This window comes from Solea solea, chromosome 1 (assembly GCF_958295425.1).
Source record: "Solea solea chromosome 1, fSolSol10.1, whole genome shotgun sequence".
Taxonomy (NCBI): Eukaryota; Metazoa; Chordata; class Actinopteri; order Pleuronectiformes; family Soleidae; genus Solea; species Solea solea.
Genome location: NC_081134.1, coordinates 3,349,522 through 3,375,456, shown reverse-complemented (window position 1 = coordinate 3,375,456; position 25,935 = coordinate 3,349,522). Strand labels below are relative to the sequence as shown.

General features: G+C 40.7%; 2 protein-coding genes across 2 annotated transcripts in view; both read left to right on the top strand.

The window, feature by feature from the left end:
• The first annotated feature begins 2,902 nt into the window (after positions 1-2,902).
• LOC131468536 (junctional cadherin 5-associated protein) lies at positions 2,903-19,082 on the top strand. Its single transcript, XM_058642913.1, has 4 exons — positions 2,903-3,216; positions 8,578-9,028; positions 11,729-15,609; positions 15,960-19,082. Exons 2-4 carry the CDS (start codon positions 8,685-8,687, stop codon positions 15,992-15,994), a joined length of 4,260 nt encoding a protein of 1,419 aa, XP_058498896.1. The 5' UTR covers positions 2,903-3,216; positions 8,578-8,684; the 3' UTR covers positions 15,995-19,082.
• A 2,986-nt stretch (positions 19,083-22,068) lies between these two features.
• The window catches only part of LOC131468669 (supervillin-like), a 41,593-nt gene continuing 37,726 nt past the window's right edge, over positions 22,069-25,935 (top strand). The window contains exon 1 of the mRNA XM_058643467.1: positions 22,069-22,602. The gene's annotated coding sequence lies outside the window, so the exon portion shown is untranslated. The remainder of the gene's footprint in view (positions 22,603-25,935) is intronic.

Here is a 25,935-nt window from a genome sequence, read left to right as displayed (position 1 = left end):
CAAAACGACCTAGTCAAGACTACCTTGTAAAGACTGCTTTGTCAAGAATACCTAATCCAAAACTACCTAGTCAAGACTACCTGGTCAAGACTACCTAGTCAAGAGGACTTGGTCAAGACAACCTGGTCAAGACTACCTAGTCAAGACTACCTAGTCCAAAACTACCTAGTCAAGACTACCTGGTCAAGAGGACTTGGTCAAGACGACCTAGTCAAGACAACCTGGTCAAGACTACCTAGTTAAGACTACCTTGTCAAGACTACCTAGTCCAAAACTACCTAGTCAAGACTGCCTGGTCAAGATTACCTTGTCCCCAAGACAACCTAGTCAAGATGACCTGCTGAAGTTCAAGCCAAGCATCAGAATGGAAAGATGGAAATGTAAGTATCTGAGTATTTCAGAAACTGCTCATCAACTGAGATTTTTCATGCACCACCCACCAACTCTAGTGTTTACAGAGAAGGGTCCAAAAAAGAGAAAATGTCTAGTGAGCTGTAGTTCCGAGGACACATTCTGGACAGATTGGGAACCTTCAGATCTGAACTAGAGCATGGATACCCAATCAGAGCCCATCGGGACCTCTTCAGGTCAAATTTGGACAAAAATCCAGAAATGATTTTCAGGCTCTGTTTAAGTCCAGTCACATCAATTAAAATGGTAATTTTTTATCTTTTAGTAATTTAATTGATTCATTGAAAATATGGTGCAAACATTTAAGAAAATAGATATGTGTTAAAACAATTGATAATAAGTAGAGACTTATAAATGATTGACCTAGTTTTTCTGTTTGGAAGTATTAATGGGTTAATGAAAAGACATTGAAAGTCAATGTCATCCATGGTGGATCCTATCCTTTTCCTGCACACATTGGATTATGTATGTGTTATCAGTGGTTACAATTCAACAAGTTGAAAGTCGTCTTTGGTCTGTGGGAGAAAGAGACTGGAGAACCTGGAGAAAACCTCTTATCTCACAGGGAGAACATGCAAACCCCACACATAAGGGCTTTTGTCAGACCAACCCGAGTCCAGCCTCTACAACACTTGCTCCTCAGTGAGTGGATGTCTGGGATGTGCATGTTAACCAGTCCCTCCTCTGAATGAAGGATCCCTCAGAGTGCAGCATGTCACAGTTGGCACAGGAAGGTCTGAGCCCAGCACATTTAATTAGCCAAGCTGTCTTGGCATTGGATCGGAGGGGGACACACTCACACACGCACACACACAGTGACGAGTCATCAACATCACCAAGGGCGCGGTTCTTCTTGCTGCCATAATGCACGTCTAGAACTTATGAAGGAAGAGATGCATCAAAAAATGGCCGAGTAATGCAGCACAAACAGCGGCTGACCGGGGTTATGTTTTTGCCCACATTCATTCGTTTGTGAGCAGCATAAATCGAAAAGTAAGGAGTGGAGCGTGATGAAATTTGCTGGGATTTAAGGTTATGGCTCCAGGGAAACAAATCTTGATTTAGGTGGTGAGGATATGCATTCAGATTTTATAAACCAATTGTTTACCCTGCCAAACTGTGGCAAAGTGAGCAAGCCTTGGCCAAGGTCTGTGCTCCCTGACTGGTTTTTGCAAGTCTTTATTTATTCATTTGGTACCTTTTATTTACCTGTTCAAACCTGACCGAGCCTGAGAGAATATGGACTGAGCCCGACCCGAAACCTGACATGCATTTTGTATTTTTTGCCAGACAACCTGGTCAAGACTACCTAGTCCAAAACTACCTAGTCAAGACTACCTGGTCAAGAGGACTTGGTCAAGACGACCTAGTCAAGACAACCTGGTCAAGACTACCTAGTCAAGACTACCTAGTCCAAAACTACCTAGTCAAGACTGCCTGGTCAAGATTACCTTGTCCCCAAGACAACCTAGTCAAAATGACCTGCTGAAGTTCAAGCCAAGCATCAGAATGGAAAATATGGAAATGTAAGTATCTGAGTATTTCAGACACGGAAATACTCAGTTTCTGAAACAGTTAAAGCCAAAACTCACTCTGACTGTGGAGAAATCACTTATCTATTAAATGTTTACACAGTTCATTTCAATAAATCCATTTAAATTCACCCTATTTTACTATGAAACTTATGTTTCACTCAAATTGAACTTGAAATCACAAATGTAAATTGACCCAAGGCCTAACAATCACTTCTGGATTCTTGCGTGATCCAATGGGTGCTGCCAGGTCTTGACGGGCTCAGGTCAGGTATCCATGCTCCAACTCACATAGTGTAATGTGAAATGTGGAACATGGAGTGAATATTCACTGTTGCACAAGTCAAAATAAGACGAGACGGTTTTGGTTTTGAACATCATACCTGTAGTGCCGCACATAAACAGGAAGTCAGACCCTCAGGTCGTTTTCACAGCTAATAGTCGGCTAGACTCGGTACGATTGGGGACTTGGTTCAATTGGGGGTTGCTTTCACACTTTCGCACTTTAGTGAAACAAACCGAACCTTTTCAATAACGTATTTCCCTCAAACAATGAACAAGAAAACTCGCTCACAGCGAATCGAGACCTACGTTTTTAGGCTGACCAGCGTGGACAGAGTGAAACTGGACTTTCTGAGCAAGTGAACTAGGGTTCGATGAAGAAGGAGCTGGTGTGTCCTCTTTTATTTCTTTCTATGGCACTTTTTTTCTTTTGCATTTACTTCATTGATAAACCAACTTTTCCCAACAGAAAGTCATTTTTTCAAGAATTTTTTTTTTTTTTTTAAAGAATTCTTTCTTATTTCAAGTGCATTATCATCTTATGCAGGAGATACAAAGACCTACCTGCACCACATGTGCTGCACTTATCATTCAAGTCAATATCCCAGATTGAAAGAAAAGAGAGAGAGTGTGTGTGTGTGTGTGTGTGTGTGAGAGAGAGAGAGAGGGAGAGGGGGGACTGTTGCTATGAGAGAAAAAAAGGGAAAAGTTATGAGAAACAGTTTGGAAGAAACCATTTTGACATCCCTCTCTCTCTCCCACTCCCCCTCTCTCTGAGTGTGTATGGCTTCTGGCTGCATGTGAGGAGGAGAGGAGCCCACCCCGCCTCAGCTGTAGTGAGGAAAACCCAGTCCAGGCAGCCAGCAACCAGCGCGTCTCTGCCTACCAATAGGCATGCTCGGCTCAGGCTCAGGATCAGGATCAGGCTGTGTGCAGTGCTGAAGCTGGGCGCAGGGGAACTGCGACGGCCGCGCCAAACGCATCTTCTCAGGTATGCGCCTGTTACATATTTACGCCCTTTTATGCATTTTTTCTTTTTGCTCTGCTTTTTTTTTTTTTGCTGCATGCTGCTTCCTCCATGTCAGGTTGATTTTCCAGGGAGGGGTTTGTGTATGTGTGTGTGTGTGAGAGAGAGTGAGCGCGGGTGGGGTGGGGGGGGCAGCAGAAGAGCCTGGTAAACACTCATCTGCAAAAAGCCTCTCCTCGTTAACCGCGCGTCAACTTGCACACACCTCAGAAATGTTCGCCCTTCGACACAGATGCTGCTGATGCTGCTGCTGCAGCTGCGGAGCATGAGCGCCTTCTTCCCGGCTGCATGCGTGCATTTCTCGTGGGAGTGGGGGGGGGGGACAAAAAAAAATGCAACTGGGGAGGGGAGGCTATGATTTCGCCCAAAACATGACCGCTGATTGACTGACTGATCTTCAACTTAGGAGTGCGTGCAGGTAGAGAGCGAGAGAGAGAGAGGGGGGGTTTGCGGCACTGACCGGGTGAAGCAGGTATTGGTTTAGAAAAAAAAAAAAAAAAAATCATCTCATAGCAGTCAGTTTTTTTTTTTTTTAAATGTAGGCTGTGCCACATGCACTGCAGCATGCAGCCTATAGCTGATCACATACATACAGACACTGTATCCATGCACGGACTCAGATATTCCTCCAACAGTGATGTATTATTGATAACTCTTGTGTTATGATACATGTGGATCTATTTCACAGTCATTATTCATTCATATAGAGAGAGGCTGTTTTCAGGGATGGTGTTGATGTGTGGAAACCAAAATGTGCACAACTTGAGTGAGTTTGCATGCGATGAGTGAGCCTGATGGTGTGGCTGCTCTTGTTTTCCCTATCACTAGGTAAGATAAGATGTAGGTACACTCCCTAAGCAGTTAGGGTGGTGCTGGCTGCCTGCTAGTGCTGATGTGTTACAGTGGCCACTACCTGTGTATGCAGTCTGCCTATACGCCTGCCTGTACATTCTCAACCACCGTCTGCGTGCTTCAGCTCCTGAGAGATTGTTTGGACAATAAAAGCACATTTAAAAAAGAAAAAAGAAAAAGTTTAAAGCAAAATGTAGTTGTGGTTTTTGCAGGAAAGTTATCACTGACAGCGTCTGCGCCCAAAAATAGACGTGTTTGTTTTTCGTGAAAGCAGAGACTGACATTGAATGATTAATTGATGACAAAACACCAGCAGCAACTTTTTTTTTTTTTTTTTTTAACTCTCATACTGTAGTTACCTCTCACTGCACTCACGCATGCCCCCAGTGCTGTACGTCTCACTCATGTACGTTGCTGAAATAAACATGTGATGCGTTGTTGTTGTTGTTGCTATGCAAAAAAAGAAAAAGTGCCACATTTGCACTGTGATCATTTGAGGCTGTGACCTTGTCAAAAAAAGGGCCATGGTGTCTGGGTCACTCTCACACTCTTTTGTTAAAAGAAGATTCGTCTGTATCTTTCCCACTCATGACTGCTCATGGATTTAAGCCCTTGAATCGATCTTTTTTTTTTTTTTTTTTTTTGCTGCATTCGCCACACTTTCCATTCACATCAGAGACGCTGATTTTTGTCGTGTTTAATGTTTAATTTTAGACTCTGTGAACGCTCGTCTACAGTCAGTGACGACAATTCATTTCCACTTGTGTCGTCCTTGAAAATATAGTCTCAAAAACACAGCACACAGGGTGGTGATGGTGTTCCGCCGAGCCTGATACATCTGGATTATATGAATTACCTCCAGCCTTTCTGACTGATCACAATTGTTCCTGTGAAGCGCACAGAGTGAAATAAGCGTCCAGGAACGAGGCGACCTCCTGACTGCAAAGTGCACAAAGTTAAGAAGTGAGAGAAACATTAAGGTCACCTTGAGGTCAGAGGAGGGGAGAAGATGTTTTATTTTAAATTGACGCTGCAGCATTTAACTGAGTAATCAGTGACTAAATGAACTGCTGACTACTTTGAATATTGAGTGTGAGTGGGCCTTTTTGTGTCACTTAAATGTGAGTATGTTCCTGGTTTCTTCGTGGCAGGAAAATGAATATCATTAGTTTGTGGACAAAATAAGTCATTTCGAGTTCTGGTAAAAAAAAGTGAATTGAAGAAAATAATCAACAGATTCATTGATAACAGAAATATTTGCAGCCCTGAATTTATTTATTTTTTTTAAAATTAGGGATAGAAATTAAGGCATTAAGTTAATACATTGATTATTATTACATTGTGATAAAAAAAACAACAACTATTTACCAGTTTAGTTTTAGTTTTTGAAAACTGGTTGAAAACTCATGACTTTCTTGGATCTGCAGTGATTAGTCACCTAATGTAAAGTTGTTGAAAGAAAAAATTATTATCTTCTCACTGAAATATACTGTATACTAGTACATGAATCAATAAAATAGCAGATTAAGGCTGAATCATTTATAATAAGTAAATAATAGACGTACAATACCAATATCAACATTTGTAACAGTAAATCTAAATAATACAGATCATTTACAACAGAAACTGATCAATTATTAGACAATTATCCTGACCAAAATAACTGTGATAATCAGGAAAGTGTTGAAGTATTTGGTAAAATATTAGCAGAACAATTTTTTTTACAAATTTGTGTGTATAGATATTGACAATTTATGGATTATTTGTGTTGTAGCCTTCACTTGGAAAAAACAAGTTCATTTAACTTTGCTATTTGTAAGTTATCTTAAAGAAATAAAGTAAATTCATCTAAATCTTGAGCAAACATAGCAAGGAGAAAAAAGTAGTAAAGATTCAGACTAATAGGTTAAATTATACTAATAGTTTGATTTTGTTTTCAAAGTCATAAAGTTAAAAGGAATCCAGTCAATACAATATGAGCTTAATGTGCTTAAAGGTTTAGAAATGATGAATGGATGGATGAATGAGTCGATGAATTGATTCATTTAAGGATCACGCTAAAGGAGAATTAACGTCCATGTCGTGTGTGTTTGTTTTTCCTTATTTTTATTAATTTTCATCCGAGTTTCTGCTGCATTTTTGCTTTTTCCTAGTCATTAACTTTGAAATGGATTATATGAACCGGGGACTCAATCACTTTAATTACAAGTAATAAATGTACCATATTTTTCTTGATGCCATTATGACACAAGTGATGTTGGCAACGTACCAAATTTAACCACACATGCTGACACAGCATGGAGGAAAAAGGGGGCAGTATACATTATATGTAGTGATTTATTGAATATTCAATTTCCTGTCTGGGTACAGAGAATGTGTGCAGTCTTGTTTAGTTAGCAGGAATGTATCTGACAACATGGTAAAGGTATTCAAGCTCTTGTTTTTACTTAATGAAGAAGAACTTCCCTTGTCGTTTCCACACGCACGGTTATTCACAGTTGTTAAATGGACGTAAAGTAATTAATAGTTACATCCCTACATTAGTGTTGCCGTCTAAATGCTGTTCTGCGTGTCAAGAGAACAATAAAAGTGAACGTGCTGACTGATGACAGATGTTCCTCCTTGAAACCGGAGGATAAATCACAACTTTTATTGTAATCATGTTTTAGACGACGAGGAAAACGAATCACGATGTCGGCAACCCAGTGCTTTAAATACTCTAAATGTTGCAGTCGTTACGTTAAAGCCATTTTGGTAACAAGCAAGTGGACAACATTGTCTCCTGGCCACGGTTCTCAAAGTGTGGTACGTGCACCACCAGTGGTACGTGAGCTTCCTGCGATGGTACTTGGAGGAAAATCCGAAATACTGTTCGACTGTATATACCAGGGTATGTGAGCATTATTATTGAATAATAATACTAATAATTAGAGTCATCTAACGTCACAATACCAGTGTATAGTATATGTGAGGAAGAGGAGGAGAGAAATAGAGTAGAATTAAAACACGTCATTAAAGGTCAAGTATGTAAGATTTAGTGACATCTAATGATGAGACTTTCCTTCCAGACTGCTGGAGAAGGAGAAGCATGAAAAATGATGGCCTCTGTACGGCAAGGTCATTACCTAAAGTTCATATATAAAGGGCTAATTTTGGAAAACTATGAAAATCGACACTTTTATAGACTTTTTATTGCATGGCTTATTTGTTCAGAGACATCTGATCTCAGCCTAATCTGCTGATCTGATGGGAGATCACTCACGGTGCCACAGGTGTCAAATAAAATGGAAAATCTGTCCATACAAACAAAGGATTTTCATTTACAATTAGCACAATGGGCAAGAATTCAATAAAAATACATAACAATGTCATTGGTTATATATATTCCACACACACAATGTGCAATGTTTCTCACACAAGTGCTCGTTTATGTCAATAAGGACGTTTAAAACCACACTTAACTGTTTTTACTCAGGTACAAAAGTCAATCTTTAGTCGATTTTAGTCAAAAATTTAATTTAGTCAACTAGTCTGAATAATTATCGACTTGGAAATCTTCTATTGTGATAACAATTTTGGTCCAGCCCTATCTACAATGACTATAAAGCAGCAATACTTGTCGGAAAATGTCGATCCGTTTTTACCAAACCTGAAAATGATGATGTTCACAGATGTCTTGTTTTGTCCACAAACCAAAAATGATTCAGTTGTAATGAGTGTCTGTGTTACATGAAGCAAAGAAACCAGAAAATAGTCACATTTAAGATGCAGAAAAATCAGAAATCTTAACGTTGCAGCCCTAGAGGGAACCGGGCCTGATCCACTGTGCAGGGGTACAGCCATCATTGCACCTGACGCCAACATAAACAAAATAACAGAACAATCTTTACATTAGCATTTTAATGAAAATAGATCTGTATATTTTATATCTGTGGGCATGTACTCTGTCTCCTGTGTGGATTAATATGCAACATATTCTTGGATGTATAGATTGTACGTTGATTGCTAAAGGAAAATTAGTCTTTCATATTTTTGATAATTCCGTTTTTAGATCTGCTTTGTTTGAGACAAACTGCTGACATCTGTTGTTACTGAACAGATAAAAAAACAAAAAAACAATACAGAACAGTGATGACTTTGACTCCGCAGTGGGCATGACAACACTGTGACAGCCCTAACTGCAGAGCAACTATAAAAAGATGTGATCTTAAATTTTGCTGTGTGCACCTTTAAATCTTTCAGCCGCGTACGTCAGAGTTGCTGTTGGAGACACGAATTATGTCTGCACAAAAGACCGAGCCACGTTTGACACCTTTGTGTTTAATTTGGGGAAAAAATAAAACGCTCGCTGACTTTCATCACGGCACATGTTGGGGGAAAAAGTCGAGAAAATGCCACAAATCCTCCATTTGTGTGCGTGCAGAAATAATCTGTCCATGTGTTCCCTCTTCACTCCCCTGTCCTCTCCCTTAGTGATGGCCTCTGCTGAGCAAACGTGCTCCAGCTTTCACCAGCAGCACTGCGCATAAGGCAACACACCCACCTTTGCCCTCCTGCCCAGAAGTGAGAGAGACACCACCATGTACAGCGTGGAGGACCTTCTCATTTCGCACGGATATAAATTGCCCAGAAGCGGACCTCCCTCTGCCACGCCTTACGACAAGCGCCCTGCTGACTGCCAGCGTGAACTTGTGGACAACAGGGTTGCCCGGGGGACACTCAACGGGTACGAGGCAGACAGGGGGGCGTCCATCACAGGTATCTACGGCACTAGGCAGGCACTGGTGAAGGGTTACCACCCCATAGACAGCGAGGGCATTGAAAGGAACCTAAGGAGAAAAGAACTCGGCATCGGAATCGGCATCGGCATTGGTATCCTAGGTGATGCTCAGCCCTTGGGTGATTCTCTCGCCACTGATAGTGGGTGAGTATATTTTTTCCCTCTCTTTTACAATCCCCCACACCCTTTACCCCCCTTTTTTCCCCCATGTCTCCCCCTCTTCTCACTTGGGCCCTTCAGTATTGCATGCAAAACTGAGTCTGCACTGCGTAGGGCTTTTTTTTTTTTTTCCTCCTCCTCTCTCCTCTTCCCTTTCCCCTCCTTCCAGAGCTGCAGAACACTGTGGCTGCAGCAGCACCGCTGACATACAGATATCAGGAATTATGAAAGGTGCCTTTGCTCTCAGAATTGTTTACATGTGTGCACGGGAGAGGTGACTTGTGTCTCTGCGGATCCCAATCATGCACCGGTGCGTCTCCGCAGCCTTCTTGAGGCAGGAGGCAGATGTGAATTGCAGCGCTACACAGTGCAAACTGAGTGAGGAGGACTAAACATGCCTCAAGACAGGCGCGTAATCACTCCACTGTAAACACTGGCACACTGAATCACACCCCAGCACGTGCTTTGTGATGTAAGCATGTTGCTGGGCAAGTGTGCACAGTGTGGCTCCCCTCAGCCATACAGTAGCATATGCTGTTGCCGAGAATGAGCCGTTGACTTTGCTGCCTCAATGTATAGAGACTCGCGCAGTGATTCAGTGCAGGTGATTAAATTGGGAAATGGAGCTCTTAAAAAGGGCTAATTTTATATTCTCCCTACATATATTGTGTATATATGTATATATATATATATATATATACATATATACACAATATATATATATACATACATATATTGTGTATATATGTATATATATATATATATATATATACATGTGTATATATATATATATATACACACGTATATATATGTATATACATATGTGTGTGTGTGTGTGGTTATGTTTTCTATTATTTCTTTTTTTTCACAGAACTGTTAAGGCTGAACAATTAATTGTTTTCAAATTGAAATTGCAATTTGAAACAATGTAATAATCAAAAACCAATTCATTGTTGATATTGTTCTAAGAACTGTACAAATTAAAAAAAAAAAAAAAAAAAGTACTATTGCAACTTACATTTATTTTCATAATCATTTAAATTGTCGTTTATTTTCTCGATTAATCGATTAGTTGCTTGGTCCATGAACAGCATGAAAAATTTTGATTGGTGTTTCCCAAACCTGAAAATGACGATGTTCTCAAATGTCTTGTTTTGTCCACAAACCAAAATTATTCAGTTTTAATGATTTCTTTGTTATATGGAGCAAAGAAACCAGTAAATATTCACATTTAAGAAGCTGAAAATGTTTTAATTATTTAAAAAACACTCAAACAGAGTAATTTAGTAATCGATTAATCATTGCAGCCCTAATTGCATTAGAATATGGAGTAGTAATGTGGTAATGCTTCATCACATTTCAAATGTATTACAGTAAATATTAAACTTTGTAAAAACAATATTTTTCCTAAAAATTGCTCAGCTCTTGTTGCCCTGACAAAATACAATTTCTGATTTATTTTATTTGAAGGAGCTGATGGTTACGTTTGAATTTCAGCAAGGATTTCAAATCCACCCTCGCTCGTTCCATATAAGTGACAAGCATGCTCAGATGTGACTGATGACCTGGGGGATATTTGTAGATTTTCCCAGTGTTTCCGCTGCCTCCTTCAGCAGTGCTCCTCCACGACAGCAAGAAAATTACTGCTGTTGCTTGAGGAAATTAGAAATTACAGTGTAATTTAACAAATGACCCTCTTTAACACAAAGAAGTGACCCTCTGGATTTTAGACTTAATCTGTTATGATATACTGCGCTACCTCTAATGTAATTGTTTTGGCAGTGCAACATGCATTACATCCTGCACTTAGGAAGTAAATATGGATGTGCAACTAAAATGATCTCCAAGCAGCAGTGCTATATCACACCGATTTTTTTTAACCTGCCAACCGTCACTTGTGACGCCGATGCCATTTTATGTTAGTTTCAGCAAGTGTATTCAAAATGACAGGAATGCTTGTGGCATATAGCAAGACCCACTTATTCTAATGTTCCCCTTAATGTTTTTTTCTGTGACATAGTGGCCCTGCATTAAAATTGTATGCTGCATTTTCTTAAAAGGTTCAGTTTGCTCTCACTAATTGAGTTATGTGATCAATTAAACACTATGTTTGCTTCTTTTACTTGCTTTTGTGTCGGATCAGGTAAATTGGCCATTGACCAGCTTGTAAGATTGGGTCAGCACAATTTAATATGCAGATCGCGTTGCAGTGGCATCACTATTTCATGGTGTCTTTAAGGGACTCTGGAGCCGCTGACTCAAGCACTTCTGTCTCATACTATATGTGCTGGCTCTCGTTGATTAAGTTGCGCCGGAAAGCCAATACTGTCGAAGCCAAATACATGCTTGAGATGATAGACAGATTGATTCAAATCTCAAAACATAGTGTTATTTTATTAATTTTTATTAATTTTATTTATTAATTTTTTTTATAAAAAGTTAATACTCTGAATGTACAGAGTAATCCAATTTGTTCTTGGATTGCAGAATAATGAATAATTACTAAATAAGGATTTTTAATTTTCATAAACAGATTACTAAAAATATTGATTTGACTGTGTTAGATATCATTTGCAGTGTCTGTCAGTAACTACACCAACCTAGTTTCAGAGTCTGTCTTTGTCTCACTCCCTGTCTGTACAATGTGGCTGCCTTATTAACGCAGAGCTTTTCTGTCTTTTTTAGGTTTTACGATGTTCCTAGTTTGACTTATTCAGAGCCACTGAGTCATGAGGACAGGGACGTTTCTTACTGGCGAAGGCGAGGCCAGGACTTCAGCATCCTCTTGGACTATGCTGATGGCAGGGAGCTGAGGGCCTCTGCTGGTGCATGGAGGCCACAGGCCCTGATTGCAGCAGAGGAACACAGGGCAGAGAGGCAAGCGCAGCAGCTATGGGAGGACATTTCCTGGCTAAGGGACCCAGATGCAGCCCCTGGTCAGCTGAGGGTGACTGGGGAGAGGAAATGCCAGAGCCTTGGTACAGAAGAATGGAGGCCTGCTGTGGGCCTGGGAAGGCAATTGTCAGATGGAGATGGGGACAGGTGGTCTAAGGATCAGTATCGCTTGAGGACACCTGAGGGTTTTTTTCACCCAAGAACTAAAGCAAAGTCTCAGTCTCTCCCCAGAGTTTTGTCACCTGATGGAATTGTCAGCAGAGAGCTCATTCCATCCAGGCCTAGCCTACCTGATAGACAACAGAGGATAAACAGCACTGTCTTTTCTGGGCCCTATAGCAGGTATATCTATAGTGGTGCTGTTGGCAGGGAGCGTTGGGGTAGGAATGCCGGGCCAAGCAGCCATGTTGCACTTTTACCAAAGCCCAGGTTCAGCAGGCCTTTAAAGCCACCGTCATATGAGATTCACCAGCAGACTAGGGGTAGCGCAGAAATGCTTGCTATAGAACAGGGTGCCAAACAAAAAGACAGGTCTCTGTATTATCCAAGGGTTGGGGACTTCAGACAAGACTATTTCGCACAACACTCTACCATCTCTGGAATGGAGCCCCCTGGCTACATTCCACCCCCGTCTTATAGAAGACCCCCACTACCAAGATCTGTCTCAATCAACCGCAATGAAATTGCAAACGTAAGATGGAGGGCAGAAGCTCTGCAGATGCACAGCTCAGATCCTGGGAGATGGTTGTCTAGACAGGCAAGTGGTTCATGGCTGGAACACTATGGAGATCGCAGTATGCTCCATCGGAAACAGGTGCATTCTGGACCTGAAGAACAACCAGGGCATACCCGTCAACTCACTGAAGAACCAAGAGCAAAGCAAATCTCAGGAGGGCCTAGCGGAAATTCTCTCACTGACTCAGATAAGATCCGCAACATCAACAAAGAGATTCCGCCTGCTAAGAATTTAGGACAATCTACAAATGATAGTGCCTTTCCTCCCCAACAGGGGCCAGCTCTCAATACTGAAGCCCGCAAAACAGCTCCCACTGAAAATGACAGTATTAATCGATGGTCCAATAGGGGAATAAACAAAAAAATTGACAGTGTAGCTCCAGAACAAAACCGTAGTCAATTTTTGCCTTCATCTATTTTGGGTAAACCACCACCTCCTCCATGTAAGCCGGCTGATCAGGGTGTCTCTGAAACTGTGACAGAAGTAAAAAAGGTGGAGGTACCTGAACCACCAGAGAAAGACAAATCAAAGAATCTAAAAAAGAGACTTAGTGAGACAATTTTTTGTTTGGTGTCTGTCCCTGTTACTCCACAGCTTACTGGGATCATCCGTGATCAGAATAACAACAATGAGAAGTCACCAGTCCCAGCAGACAGTCCGAGTGATAATAAAACCGGCCACTTAACAAACCAAAGTCTCCAAAGCACATCTTCAGCTGAAGCTGAGCTGCAAGCACTAACTGGTAGCATAGCAAGCAGCAAAACAAGCAGTAGAGCAAGCAGTAAAATGTTTAAAAGGGTACCCTGTAGACCCCCTAAAATAAACCATTACAAGGAGCTGAAACTGTCTGGATCCTGGCCTTCAAATCAGTATCGAGACCAGGAGACACAAACTAGTCCAGAGGTCCAGAAACCTGACCCTGAAAACAAGGAAGCACAACAAGAACCTGTCCCTGCCGGCACTGAAGACTCTCCAGACAACAGCAGTCAAGTGGGTACTGCTTTTACTTTTCCGATGAAGGGGGTAAAGAGCCTGAAACTGTCAAGCAACAGCGCCTTCTCCCTGACAGCCACCTTCTCCAACCAGCTGAACAAGAGCACAGCTCAGCAGCCAGCAGTACCACCCTCAGGAAATGTGGAGGAGGCCAAACCAGCAGCAAACACTGGGCAGGAGGCATTTGAACAGTATCTACTAAAACCAACCAGCCAGCGGCCATGGGATGCTGTAAAAGAGCTGGAGACCATCAAAAAAGAGGTCCAGGATCAACAACAGCAACAGAGCAACAAACAGCCCAGTGTGGACAAGTGCATAGAAGACCTGAACGAGGCTTACAAAGACATCTTGGAGCTAGGCACTGCCAGCAATAAAGTCCCAAATGGTTCTGTACAAATTCCTGAGCGTATCAAAATCCGATTGACATCAGAACCTCTCAACAAGCCGAGCAGCCTTAGGCGCAGCGCAGTAAGCTGGTCTGTTGACCCAGAATACAGGGAAGTTAAGAGCGCCTTCTCAAGACCTGCCACAAAGTCGGTGACCTTTAGCAAGCAGCTAAGGGAGGAACTCCCTGTCCCACCACGGGAGACAGGCTTTAGAGAATACAGGGTTGTAACTCATCTTTCGCGCAGAAGAAGCAACGATGGCCGAACAATAAAATTAGATCTGCCAGATGAGCCTATTGAAACACCACTTTGCGACTTCAGTCCAACAACTAACACCACAGCAGCTGAGGTGCCGTGGGCAGATAGGCAGCCCATGCAAGATGCCTCTACACTCACTAGCCCTCCTGATTATGAGGACATATGCCAGGCTTTGCGTCAGTCCAGAGACCCTGCAGATGTCGATAAATCGTCCACAGGCAATTCAGAGTCCCTTCAAGATCTCAGTGCTGACTCGGAGGAGGACTGTCCTATCTGTAAAAGGGAGCTTGAGAATCAGATGAGACAGGGCCCGTTGCCTCCACTTCATGAAGAGAACAGCTCGGACAGCTCAGCCAATCAAAATGGCAGTCCACCACAATGTTCTACCTTAGAAAGCCCAGCAGAAGATGCTAATACAGAGGAGTCAGATGACTTCAGTTTGAATCAGTCAGGGTCTGACGTATGTGCTGAAACAAAGAACCAGCATACATTGACGCAGGAAAATGTGGGAGAGGATGAAAAAACAGACAATGCTCAGGCAGAAACTTTGGACAATTTGTGTGCAGGAAATCTTGCTGAGAGCATACCAGCGCATGAAGCTACAGATGAGAGTTCATCTACTGTATCAGCAAATGTAGTGACTGCAGACCTCCAAGTCACAGAGGAACAGAGAGTTGGTGAAAAAGTAACTAAAGATGTAGATGTAGGAGAAATGGCAGCCATTATAGGAGAAACCCCCGAAAGCAGTGCAGATAAACAGTCAGCAGAGGTTCAAACTGAGTGTGAGAAACTAGACAGTTCAATGCCTGATGACAAGCAGGAGCAGAAAAAGAAGCCTTTTGCTGTCCCAGAGCATAAAATTGGTTCACGGACTCAGTTGGGACGAGACCACCCAGGGTTACCAGAGTTTCCACCAGATAGACTGCCACTTTCCATTCCGCCAAACCTAGACCGCAGGTTGTCTCTTAGCTTGGAGGGGGAGAGGAGGGGCAGGGGTCCAGCCACCCGAATCGAAGCATTGCAGAACAAATTGGCTGTTTCTCCTGGAAGGGTGGCAGTTGAGCGCCTGGCCTGGATGAGAGATGTGGACGTTATGTATCGTGTGAGGCGTCTCAGCTTTAGGAGCACGGACTCTGGGGAAGGGGAGGCAGAGGCAGATGGGGAGGGCAAGGATGAACACGTTGAGGACACTCACCCTGATCCTCAGAGACATAAGGAGAATGACCAAGAAGTCAGCCATTTACAGCAGGTCTCCAAGGAGACAGTGTTACAAAATGAGGAGTCGTCATCTCACTCAGGTAAGACAAGACAATTAGACATAAGATCCCTGTGATTTTATTTATTTATCTTACTTTAAATGATCAGAGATGAAGAAGCTGTCAGTGGGTCTTGCTGTTTAAGAAATTTCCACAAGATGGTGCCCAAAGAGAGTGCAGATATTTTACCCTCCTCAGCAGATTCAATGAAAAAACATTTTTGAAGTTTTTTTATAAGTGATTTTCAATTTCTTATTGAAAGTTGTATTTTTACTTTTTATTGTCTGCTTTTCTTTATATAATGAAGAATGAAGAGTAAAATACAAAACTTGCAATATTTGAATAATTGAAATATGTGATTATGTAAATACCCTTCTCCTTGTATATCACAGAACCCCATGATCCCAGCCGAGTGGGGACAATGTAGAAGGACTATGATCATCATCTCCATCTGAGGTTATTAGCTCCAACACTGTGACCTGGCTGCCTACTAGAATGCCTTCATCTCATTTTGACACTGAAATGGCCTTCTTGTCCGACAAGAGCAATGTGTACACCCTCACCCTTGGCGCTGTGTTGACTTCTATGAGTGCTGTTCCACTGCCAAAGGGAGGTGCCCCTTTAACTTGGGGGGTAACTTCCACCTTGGGTCCTTCCCTGGCCTTCCCAAACTGACTTCCCACTGCCCCATCTGTCCTCCATCCCCGAGCCCATCTTCTCCTAAGGTTTCTTCTAGTTAGTCTTCTTGTAGCGGCTTGTCCTTTCTATTCTATCCTCCCTAAGCTTTTCTCATTGGCAGACATTATGCAATTCTGTCACGCATACTAGAACTTCTAAAATGTCCATAGTGAGTATATTTGAGACATTTTTTTGCATTCTGTTTACAGGTGAGCCGTTAAAGATATGAATGTAAGCATTTACGTTTGACCTAGCGTAGACATACACCAAAATAAACTGCGTATCTGAATGTTGTGGAGTGGCAACAGCTGTTTTAGAACTGGACATCACTGTCTTTGGCTCAAGAACTGTTTTGATTTTCAGATAAGATAAATCAGCCTTTCTTTTTTTAAAACTGAAAAACATTGAACCCTGTTTAGTTGCTTTTGTACACACTGCAACCATAACCATAACACATAGAGCTCTTCAGTGAAGAGTGACTCTTTACCACATGACATGATAGATCAGTGATCTATTATTGGATACACTGGTTCTACACTAGAGAGGGAGAGTTGCCTTCTTTGACCAGACGTGTATTTCCTGTTTGGATCAGGCGAAGTCTCTGGTTATCTGGCTTGACCTGATGTATAGCTCCCATTTCCAGGTACTTTCAGGAAGCAATAAAGGCACAGATTGAGACAAAATGGTGGTCAGCAACTTTGATTAATTACCGATAGATTTAAGGAAAAAGAACAAAAACAAGGTCCATAGAGCAATACTGTTGTACAAACAGCTCAGTGGTGCAGTGGAGCTTTGTGTAGGAACCGCGGTCTGGAGTTTAAATGTGAACGTGTCATTCAAATTATACTACAGGGATACGGAATCGTGTCAGGGTATATGGGGGCTTAACAGGGGTGGGTGTTTACTTCATGATATACGGTATATCTATGTTCATACATCTGTAAGCAAAAGATGACATTTCACGGAATATTTATTTTTCTTATCATCAAATTGTTAATGAGTTTGCATAATGTACAAAATAAAGTATATTTTAAATATTTTAAGAGATATTTTGTATTCAACCATGAAATTTTATTTCTCCATGCTTATATCAAGCAGAAAGTATCACGTGTCTGTATAGTGCCATAGCAAGAGTATACATAATTTTCTAGTGCTTTAAAATCTAACAGAAAGTTTTAGGAAAGGATGACCCTGCGGTGTGCCTTGATGACACGATTTGGTTTCAGTGAGCGAGAGGGTTCATCAATGCGAGTGCTGACCGGATGGAAACGTTATGATTGTGCCATGATTTCCTATTCAATAGTGCTTTTCCATATGCTAAGAGTCAACGTCGGATGCTCCTTGTGATGTTTGAAGCATAAATCCATCTCTTTTATTTCTGATGTTGGTGGTCAGATATTTTCTTTTTTGTTTGTCTTCCAGTCCCAATGTCACGTATTGTTCTGTTGTTGCTTCTGAGAAATGTGTTCGGAAATAAAACTGGGATTGCTTTTTTGTTTTTCTTCCTTCCACTCTTCCTTTCATCCTTCACTCCTCCACCTTCTTTTCTTTCCCTGTTGCTTTCATTGAACGGCGTGTTCATTTTGTGCATATTGTTCTGCTGTCACTAACACTTATTGTACTAAAGGATAGAATGCGATGTGCTATTCTCGGCTAAAAACCATGTATTTGCAAAACGTATGATTTTTTTTTAAATACAGGGTTTTTTGATAAATTTAAAATCTAAATCTAAATGACTAAAAAAAATTTGTCTTGTGGAAAAATACACCTTTGCTGTTACATGGTTTTTCCAAAATAGCAGTGCATTGGTTTAACGTATCAAGAACAGATCTGTAGGAGCCGTCATTGTTTGAACGTTCACTTAATTGTTATGTAGCATTTTTACAGCTGTAGCATTTGATCAACTAAGAGCTTTGTCTTAGCATTTCAACCATTTCTTGTAAATCTGGATCATGTCGCCTTACTACGTGTGCATTACATTATACTCCAGGCAATGCCAAATATTAACGTACTAAGCACTGTTCATACCTTAGGTTTTTACAACTTGCTGTTCTGCCATCCCTCTGGCTGGAGAGGTACAGTAGCATTGTTGATAGTTTCTGCTCTTCATGCTGTTTATCTGCAGGAACATTGAATCAAAGCTGTAAACTTATTTTACAAGAAAAACATCATTATGAATAAAAGTTGAGGATGAGATTCAATGTTTCAAAACGAGCCCATTATTGTGAGCATTACAGGGAGCTGACATGCCCATAATTACGAACATCTCATTTTCAATTCATTTCTGAGACTGAAAGGCTTCGCCGCAGTCTTAAGTGTAAACTGCCCCAATTACATTTAAATAGGTATTTCAGTACATATGAACCCCCCCCCACCCCAATAATTGGCATGTCAGGTACACTTGAACATAGTGTCATTTGACTCTTTGTACTGCAGGTTATGTGCAACATGAAGTAATTATGCACACTTGTAATATTTTATATTTTCATATGAGATTTAAGTGCTTTTTGTACTCACAGACATTTTTTTTTCTTCCTTGCATGAAATGCAAGAGAGAGGAGGGAAAAAAAAAACTTTTCATAAAGTATTTGCATTTGGTACTCCAATAGTTAAAAGCAGTGGGCAAAACGTTAAGTTTCATTTTTTTAATTTCCAAAACTATGCCAAGTATTTAAAAGCTATTTTTAGAGTAAATCAAAAGAGAACTCATTCATTTTTTTTCATTTAGCACATGCCTTTATCTTTGTATCTATAAATATGAGCATAATCCATAGTCATGATTGTGCTACTGTTGTATGATACTGCAGTCTGATTCATAAATAAACTCTTTGCATGAATGTTGTTTGTGATCAATTACTTACTTAAGTGACATCTAAAAACATTATATCTAACAAAACACCTTCGTTTTGATATTTAGATGTTGTTTTGATAAACTCACAGATTTTTGCAACCGCATCAAACCTGGTGCTGAAAGTGGTTCGGGGGATGTGCGTCAAACTTGCCTGTATGAAAATATTCAATTTCGAAAACTGCGCCCCCTGGTGACGGCAGACAGAATTAAACTTACAGTTTTAGGTGCTGCTCTAACAGGGATTGTTGTATCCACCTGAAACTTGATATGTGAGACCCCAGACCGGTCCTGAACATGTCCGTAAAAGATTACCTCCCCACAGGAAGTAGAAGCCCGAAACAGGAAGTAAAGTCTAACATTGTCCAATCTGCACAAAACTTGATATGTGAGTCAAGGGACCTTCCCTGAACACGTTTACGGACACGCCTTCCACCCAACAGGAAGTCAGCCATTTTAAACAGGAAGTACTGAAAATAACTAGTACCGCAGGCGGTGAATGAACAGGAGATGAGCTAGAGGCACACATGGCGATGTGGGCACACAGAGACTCACAAGCCCTCGAGCTCGAACCCGTTCAGAACCGCTTGCGCTACTAGTTTTTAAATTTCTTTGTTCCATATAACACAAATCATTAAAACCAATTCATTTTGTAGACAAAACAAGACATTTGAGAACATCACTTCCAGGTTTGAGAAACAATGATCAACATTTTTCAACATTTTCTGGTCCAAGGAATCGAAAAAAATAAATGACTGGTGAATTGATTAGAAAAAAAAATCAAAAAAAAAATTTGAAGTCCATTTAAAAAAAATAATAAAAGAAATCTCAGTGACCATGTCCTGTTGGGCAGTGACGTAGCAGCCATTGAGGCATGTGTACAGTTTGGCAAGGTCCACCATCTAACAAAAAAATAAATAAATAAGAGTCAGCGTAAGTAATATCTTGTAACACTCACTCCGGTTCTTCCACAATACATCTACCAACTCCAATTCCTCATCAATGTCTCTGCCTTTGGTATTTCTGACAGTGTTATAACATGATGAATGGATTCCTCCTGCCCACAGTGATCACATCTGTCTGTATTGTGTTTATTGATGAGAAATAATGTGTTGTTCAATCCTGCATGGCCAAATCCTCAATATTATATTTTCCTCCTCCCATTGTTTTTGCCATCTCTCCTTTAGTTTTTGTTTAATGATGCTGTTCATTTCAGTTTTGCTTCATTTTATTGCTAAATCTATATTATTATGTCCTGTTGCTGCTTAGCTGTAATAGGCTACATGACATATGAAGAGTTGTATTGACTTTAATCCTCTATTTTTACATGGGCCAGGTAGTGCTTATAAAATGAATCCAACAATATGCCCACTGTTCTCGGGGTCTGGCTGCCGTCATCCCTCCAGCTGTCCCTCCCTCACAGCTGCCTCCATCTCTGAGCCAGACATCTGCAAGTCAACTACATATCTGTCAGAAACGTGTGCCTCTGCTGCTGTGAGAATAAGTAAGTCCATTAATGCCACAGTGACAGTTGTCCTCCTTCTCATCCAGTCGTCAGACATAGACAACATTCTCGGTTGTACCGCCACACCCTGAAAGTGGCGATGGTGAAAAAATAGGTAGGTATGAAAATACTGTCAACACGACTGAAACAAATGCAAATCGATGGAACTACACTACCAGATTGTCACATAGAATGTGGTGATATTATATCACTTTTAAAACACCCAAGTATTGGATTTGGTGGCCAAGTAGAGCTGCAACTAACGATTATTTTCATAATCGATTAATCTGTTGTAGCTGAAACATCAGAAAATCTGTTTTAATTATCACAATCTCTGGTGATTCCCACCTCTAATAGACATAACTATGCAGTTTTTATTTATAAATATAATAATCTATGTTGACTCATTATGAACTAAATAAAAATAAAAATAATTATAATTATAATATATAATATATAATATAAAGTAAATCAAAACAAATTATACCAAAAAATGCATGCATTGAGATTAAAATAAATATGTATAACCACACAAATAAGTCCACTAGATGGAGCCAAACAACAGAAAAAGGAAACACCAAACTGTCCCTGACCCTTCTCTTTCTCTGGAGGACATTAAAGACTGTAACCTGTATATTATCACACTCACTGTATAACATACTGTGCTCACTTCATGAGCTCACATGGAAAGTACAAAGTTGATGAATCATTCTTTATAAACAGTTAAGTTTTACACTGACTGCAATAATACTGTTCCTCTGCAGCTGCAGAAAAAAAAGTTTCACATTTTGCACACAATGTCCCGATGATATAAATCACATTGCATTTGTTTAGAGTAAGGACTTGTTTACATGTCGGCCTTTCTCATTCTAGGGTTTTTAAGATGTTATCTTGTGCTTGTGTAGGTGAGCGCACCTCGACGTGAACAGTTGCAGTAGAGCTCGTGTCGTGTTTCACACAGATGACTTGTGTGACTCAAGTACTTTGGCAAGATTCATGGTCATCAGACACTAAATCATGAGTGGTGATACTTTAGCTGGAAGCTCCACTCTTTGTCTTTAATTTTAGATTCAACGAAACACCTGTCACTCACGGCCTTTGAAACCACACAGAACGACACTACAACCCTGAGCACACGTACAAGTTAATGTCGATGAAAATACCAAAAGTCAAACACCAGCATATGCTTCCTCACTAAAGGTTTCTGACTGAAATTTGGTGCTGCTCTTTGCAGTGTTGTGGTAAAGGAGCCCCTTGCAGAGCCTGGATCACACTGCGCTGCTGGATTGTAGTTTTAACAGCTGATTCGATCCCCCAGCCCTGGGAGGTTAGCGCTGCCTGGCTATTTATGGCGGATGCCCCTCTATCGCGGCTGCTCTCTTCAGCCCATACATGGCTGTTGTGGGATGAGGTTACCACGCCGATTTTGGCCCGCACTCCTCAAACCCTTTGAAAGCAGTGTTGTGTCGCCTCTGACGGTCAATCTCGGGTCCCAAACCTGGTTCACGAGAATGGACATTTTAGGAACCGCACTATTGAATTTCTGGGATAGTTTGTAACACCATTCACTGTCAGGGTAGCAGTTAGGACCCCTCCTTCATCTATTTCTTCTCCTATTCACCCCTCTTTCACCTCAGTCCCTGTCCCTCTCCTTCACCCCTCTCCCACATACCCTACTCCCGCTTATGCTCTCTTTCTCCCTCTCCCCTTTCTTCTCAGCTTGGCTCTCCCTGGACTGATTTATTTGGCTAGTGGGAAAGCACCAGGCTATATTTGTCAGCTGCTGAGGTTGGACGTGCTTCATGCTGGATGACTCTTGGTCCTTTGTTGGCTTTACTGAATCCCACCTGCATCACCGACCTCCTCAGCACCGGCTTCCCACTGATTAAGGAACTAGGGGCAAAAACTTTTGTTTGGTTCTTTCAAATTGCTGTACGGAAAAATGGACTTCACCTTCACCTGAGGCACTTCTCTCTCCGTCCTGTATTATTGGAGCTAAAGCATTGTAAGTATTTTCTCTACTTTAATCTCACTCACACTATGATGTGTATATGTTGGGAAGCAATTGTATTGTTATTTTTATAGAGTCAAACATTTACCGATAGTTTAGTTTTATGTTGGTAACAAAACATAAATAATCAGGTATTTATTATTTACACATAGGCTTTGAACATAAACACTGTGCAATAATTGGTATTTAATAGCTGCCGCTAAAGTTGTCGCTGAACTGATTTTGTAAACCTCTTTTTGATGCTGTGAAGAAAAAGGAAGGTACTTTGTGAATGCTGACAAAACATAAATCAGTGGTTCTCAAACTTTTTAGACCACCTGAGAAAATATTGAGCCCTTTAAGTAACAGCATTGTTGCCAACGTTAAAATACAGTGGTGTAAATAGGTCGAGCGAAGTCAGCTACAGACTTTTCACAGGAGGCAGATTTATTCCCAATAAGATCATTTGCTCTCTCATCATCCTCCTTTTCCTCATATATACTTCACACACTGGTGTAGTGATATTAGATTAAGATGGAACAAGAGATAAGCTGTCTCTAATTATTATAATTATAATTTTTTTTGTTATTAGTTTCATTTTCTACACACTCCAGATGAAGCTCGCGTACCACTGGTGGTACACGTACCACAGTTTGAGAACCATGGATATAATCCTTTGGGTTTGTTTTTTTTAATCCAATTTTGATGCAAAACGCGAAAGTTAAGATCATTAAAAACCACCTTATTTCTGTAAAACCTACAGAATAATTGTCAAACATGTGCCAAACATGTATTTTCTCCTGCATGAGTCGCCTGTTGGTCCTTTAAATATTGTGTCTTCTTTGAGACTCATGAAGTCACTCATTGTCCTTTAGTAACATCCTTTCCAAACTTCCCACAGTAGAACTCAACACTACTTTTCTGGTGTCTGCTTTGATTTTCTTCCCTAAAATGATGGAATATAATCTCAGACCAGAGCCCCATCCACGTTGGTGTTAGTGTTCCAAACTGCAGATTATTGTAGTATCGTGGGTGGTGTGTGCAGCTTATTGACCGAACTATTGACCACTATGTGTTGGGCTGACATGTTATTCCATCATTTCTCCAGTTTTGTTTTTATAGTGTGTGTGTTTATAGAGAGCGTGTCACCGTGACTGTGCGGCAGTTGCTCGCTGCTCTGCACCTGTTGTACCCATCAAAAATGAACAGACAGGTTTACCAGCCGGGCCCCTTTTGTTGACCCTCTGCCACTGAATGGGGTAACACACACACACACACACACACACATACACACAGAACACATGCTTTGCTTTGTCTTTTTGGCTGCACAACAAAAATATTTAACACAAAAAAACAACAAGTTCTGCTGTGCAGTGATGGTGATTGTAGCAGCAGCTAGTGTAACTTTCCTTTTTTTATGTGATCTTTTGGGTTTCTTTGCCTTGAAATATGAGATTAGGTTTGATTTGACTCTTAAGCACTTTGTAACAATTGTACAGGAACGTGTTACATAAATAAAGTTAATTATTGTTATTTCAATCCTTAGCACCTTGTATGTTAGACAGCAGAGTGTTAGCACAGGCTTAGATCTAGACATGTTCTTGCTTCATAATTTGGTACATTTATGTGCAGTGGATTACAGCTGCATTCAGTGGTGTTATCCAAACAAATCTGCTTACTTGCTGCCTTTGGCATTCTCCTCGTCTGTTGTAGGATAATGAAATTAACCTTCTTCTACATTTACTGTCAGAGCCCCGAGACACTGACAGCAGCTTTAAAGCTCCCTGGTGTAACATTTAGAGGCGTACATAACCATAAATTAAATTTACTTCCCAAAAGTTTGTTTGTATAGATGTATAGTTGCTTTAAAATGAAAACTGCTGAGCCTGAGAATAAGCCTTTCATGTGCATCAGGTAATGGCCTTGCATTATGGAGGCCACCATATTGCACTGCTATGTTTCTATGGGTGCCCAAAAGGATCAAAATACAATCACAGTCTATCGTTTGGTCCATAAAATATCAGAAAACTTTAAAAAATGTTGATCGGTGTTCATCAAACCTGGAAATGATGATCTTCTCAAATGTCTTGTTTTGTCCACAAACCAAAATGATTAACTTTTGATGATTTCTTTGTTATCCAGAGCAACGAAATGAAGAAAATATTCACATTTAAGATGCCTAAACTTTTTTTTTTAAATTTTAATCATGAAAAAAGCTTTATTTAGTTTTTTATTTAGTAATCGATTAATAATCGATTAATCGTTTCAGCTCTAATTACATACATACACCCATGCTTACCCATGTACGTACATACACACTCCCATTCACACCTTCATCCATACACACATACACACATACATACATTACAAACACCAAACATCCAACATTCTCACACACTGACTGAACCTTTGAGTTAGTTTATCTCGTCACATTATGTGAATATTCTTGGATGACATTACTTCAAGAAACAACAGCCACACTGTGGCTTGACAATCTTTATCTTCCTCCTCCGTCACTCTCTTTAAACGTCTCTCTCTTTGTCTCCTGCTCTGCCCTCGTGTTGCTGGACGTCTCGGGTCTCTGTGCTCACCGGTATCCATATAAGAGCAAGGCGTGCAGATTTTTGTGTGAGTGTCAGGCAAAGTTGATGCAAAACAAAGAGGAACGCAGATCTGGATCTGCAGTGGGGACGTCGGAGTAAATGTTTAAGTTTGAAGGGTACTGCTCTGCTTCCTAAGGCTCTCACTTGACCTCTGTGTGTCTGTGTGTGTGTCTGTGTGTGTGTGTGTGTGTGTGTGTGAGAGGACGTTTGGATCGTGTGTGAACTGCATGTCAGTTATGTGGCTCTGCATCCCAGTGTTTGTTAGTGCATGTTGCAAGTGAACCTTAAACAAAGACAGTTTGTCCTAATAAAGGCAGGCTTACTGTCTGCTGTTGTGTTCACTCACTCACTCACTCACTCACTCACCGTCTACCGCTCTATCCTCCACATGAAGGTCACGGGGGAGCTGGCATAGGAAGAAAGGCGTGGGTGCACCCTGGTGAGGTCACTAGAGCTGAAACGATTAATCGATTAATTGATTATTAATCGATTACTAAATTACTCGACAACTATTTTGATAATCGACTAAGCGGTTTGAAGCTTTTTTCATGATTAAAATAAGATTTCCAATTGTTTAGGCGTCTTAAATGTGAATATTTTCTTCATTTCTTTGCTCTGGATAACAAAGAAATCATCAAAAGTTAATCATGTTGCTTTGTGGACAAAACAAGACATTTGAGAACATCATCATTTCCAGGTTTGACGAACACCGATCAACATTTTTTAAAGTTTTCTGATATTTTAT

Excerpts from the sequence above, each read along its gene's own strand:
- LOC131468536 (XM_058642913.1), top strand. The coding sequence starts at position 8,685 with ATGTACAGCGTGGAGGACCTTCTCATTTCGCACGGATATAAATTGCCC. Across the intron at positions 9,029-11,728 it reads TCTCTCGCCACTGATAGTGG|GTTTTACGATGTTCCTAGTT; the intron begins GTGAGTATATTT and ends TGTCTTTTTTAG. Across the intron at positions 15,610-15,959 it reads GGAGTCGTCATCTCACTCAG|AACCCCATGATCCCAGCCGA; the intron begins GTAAGACAAGAC and ends TGTATATCACAG.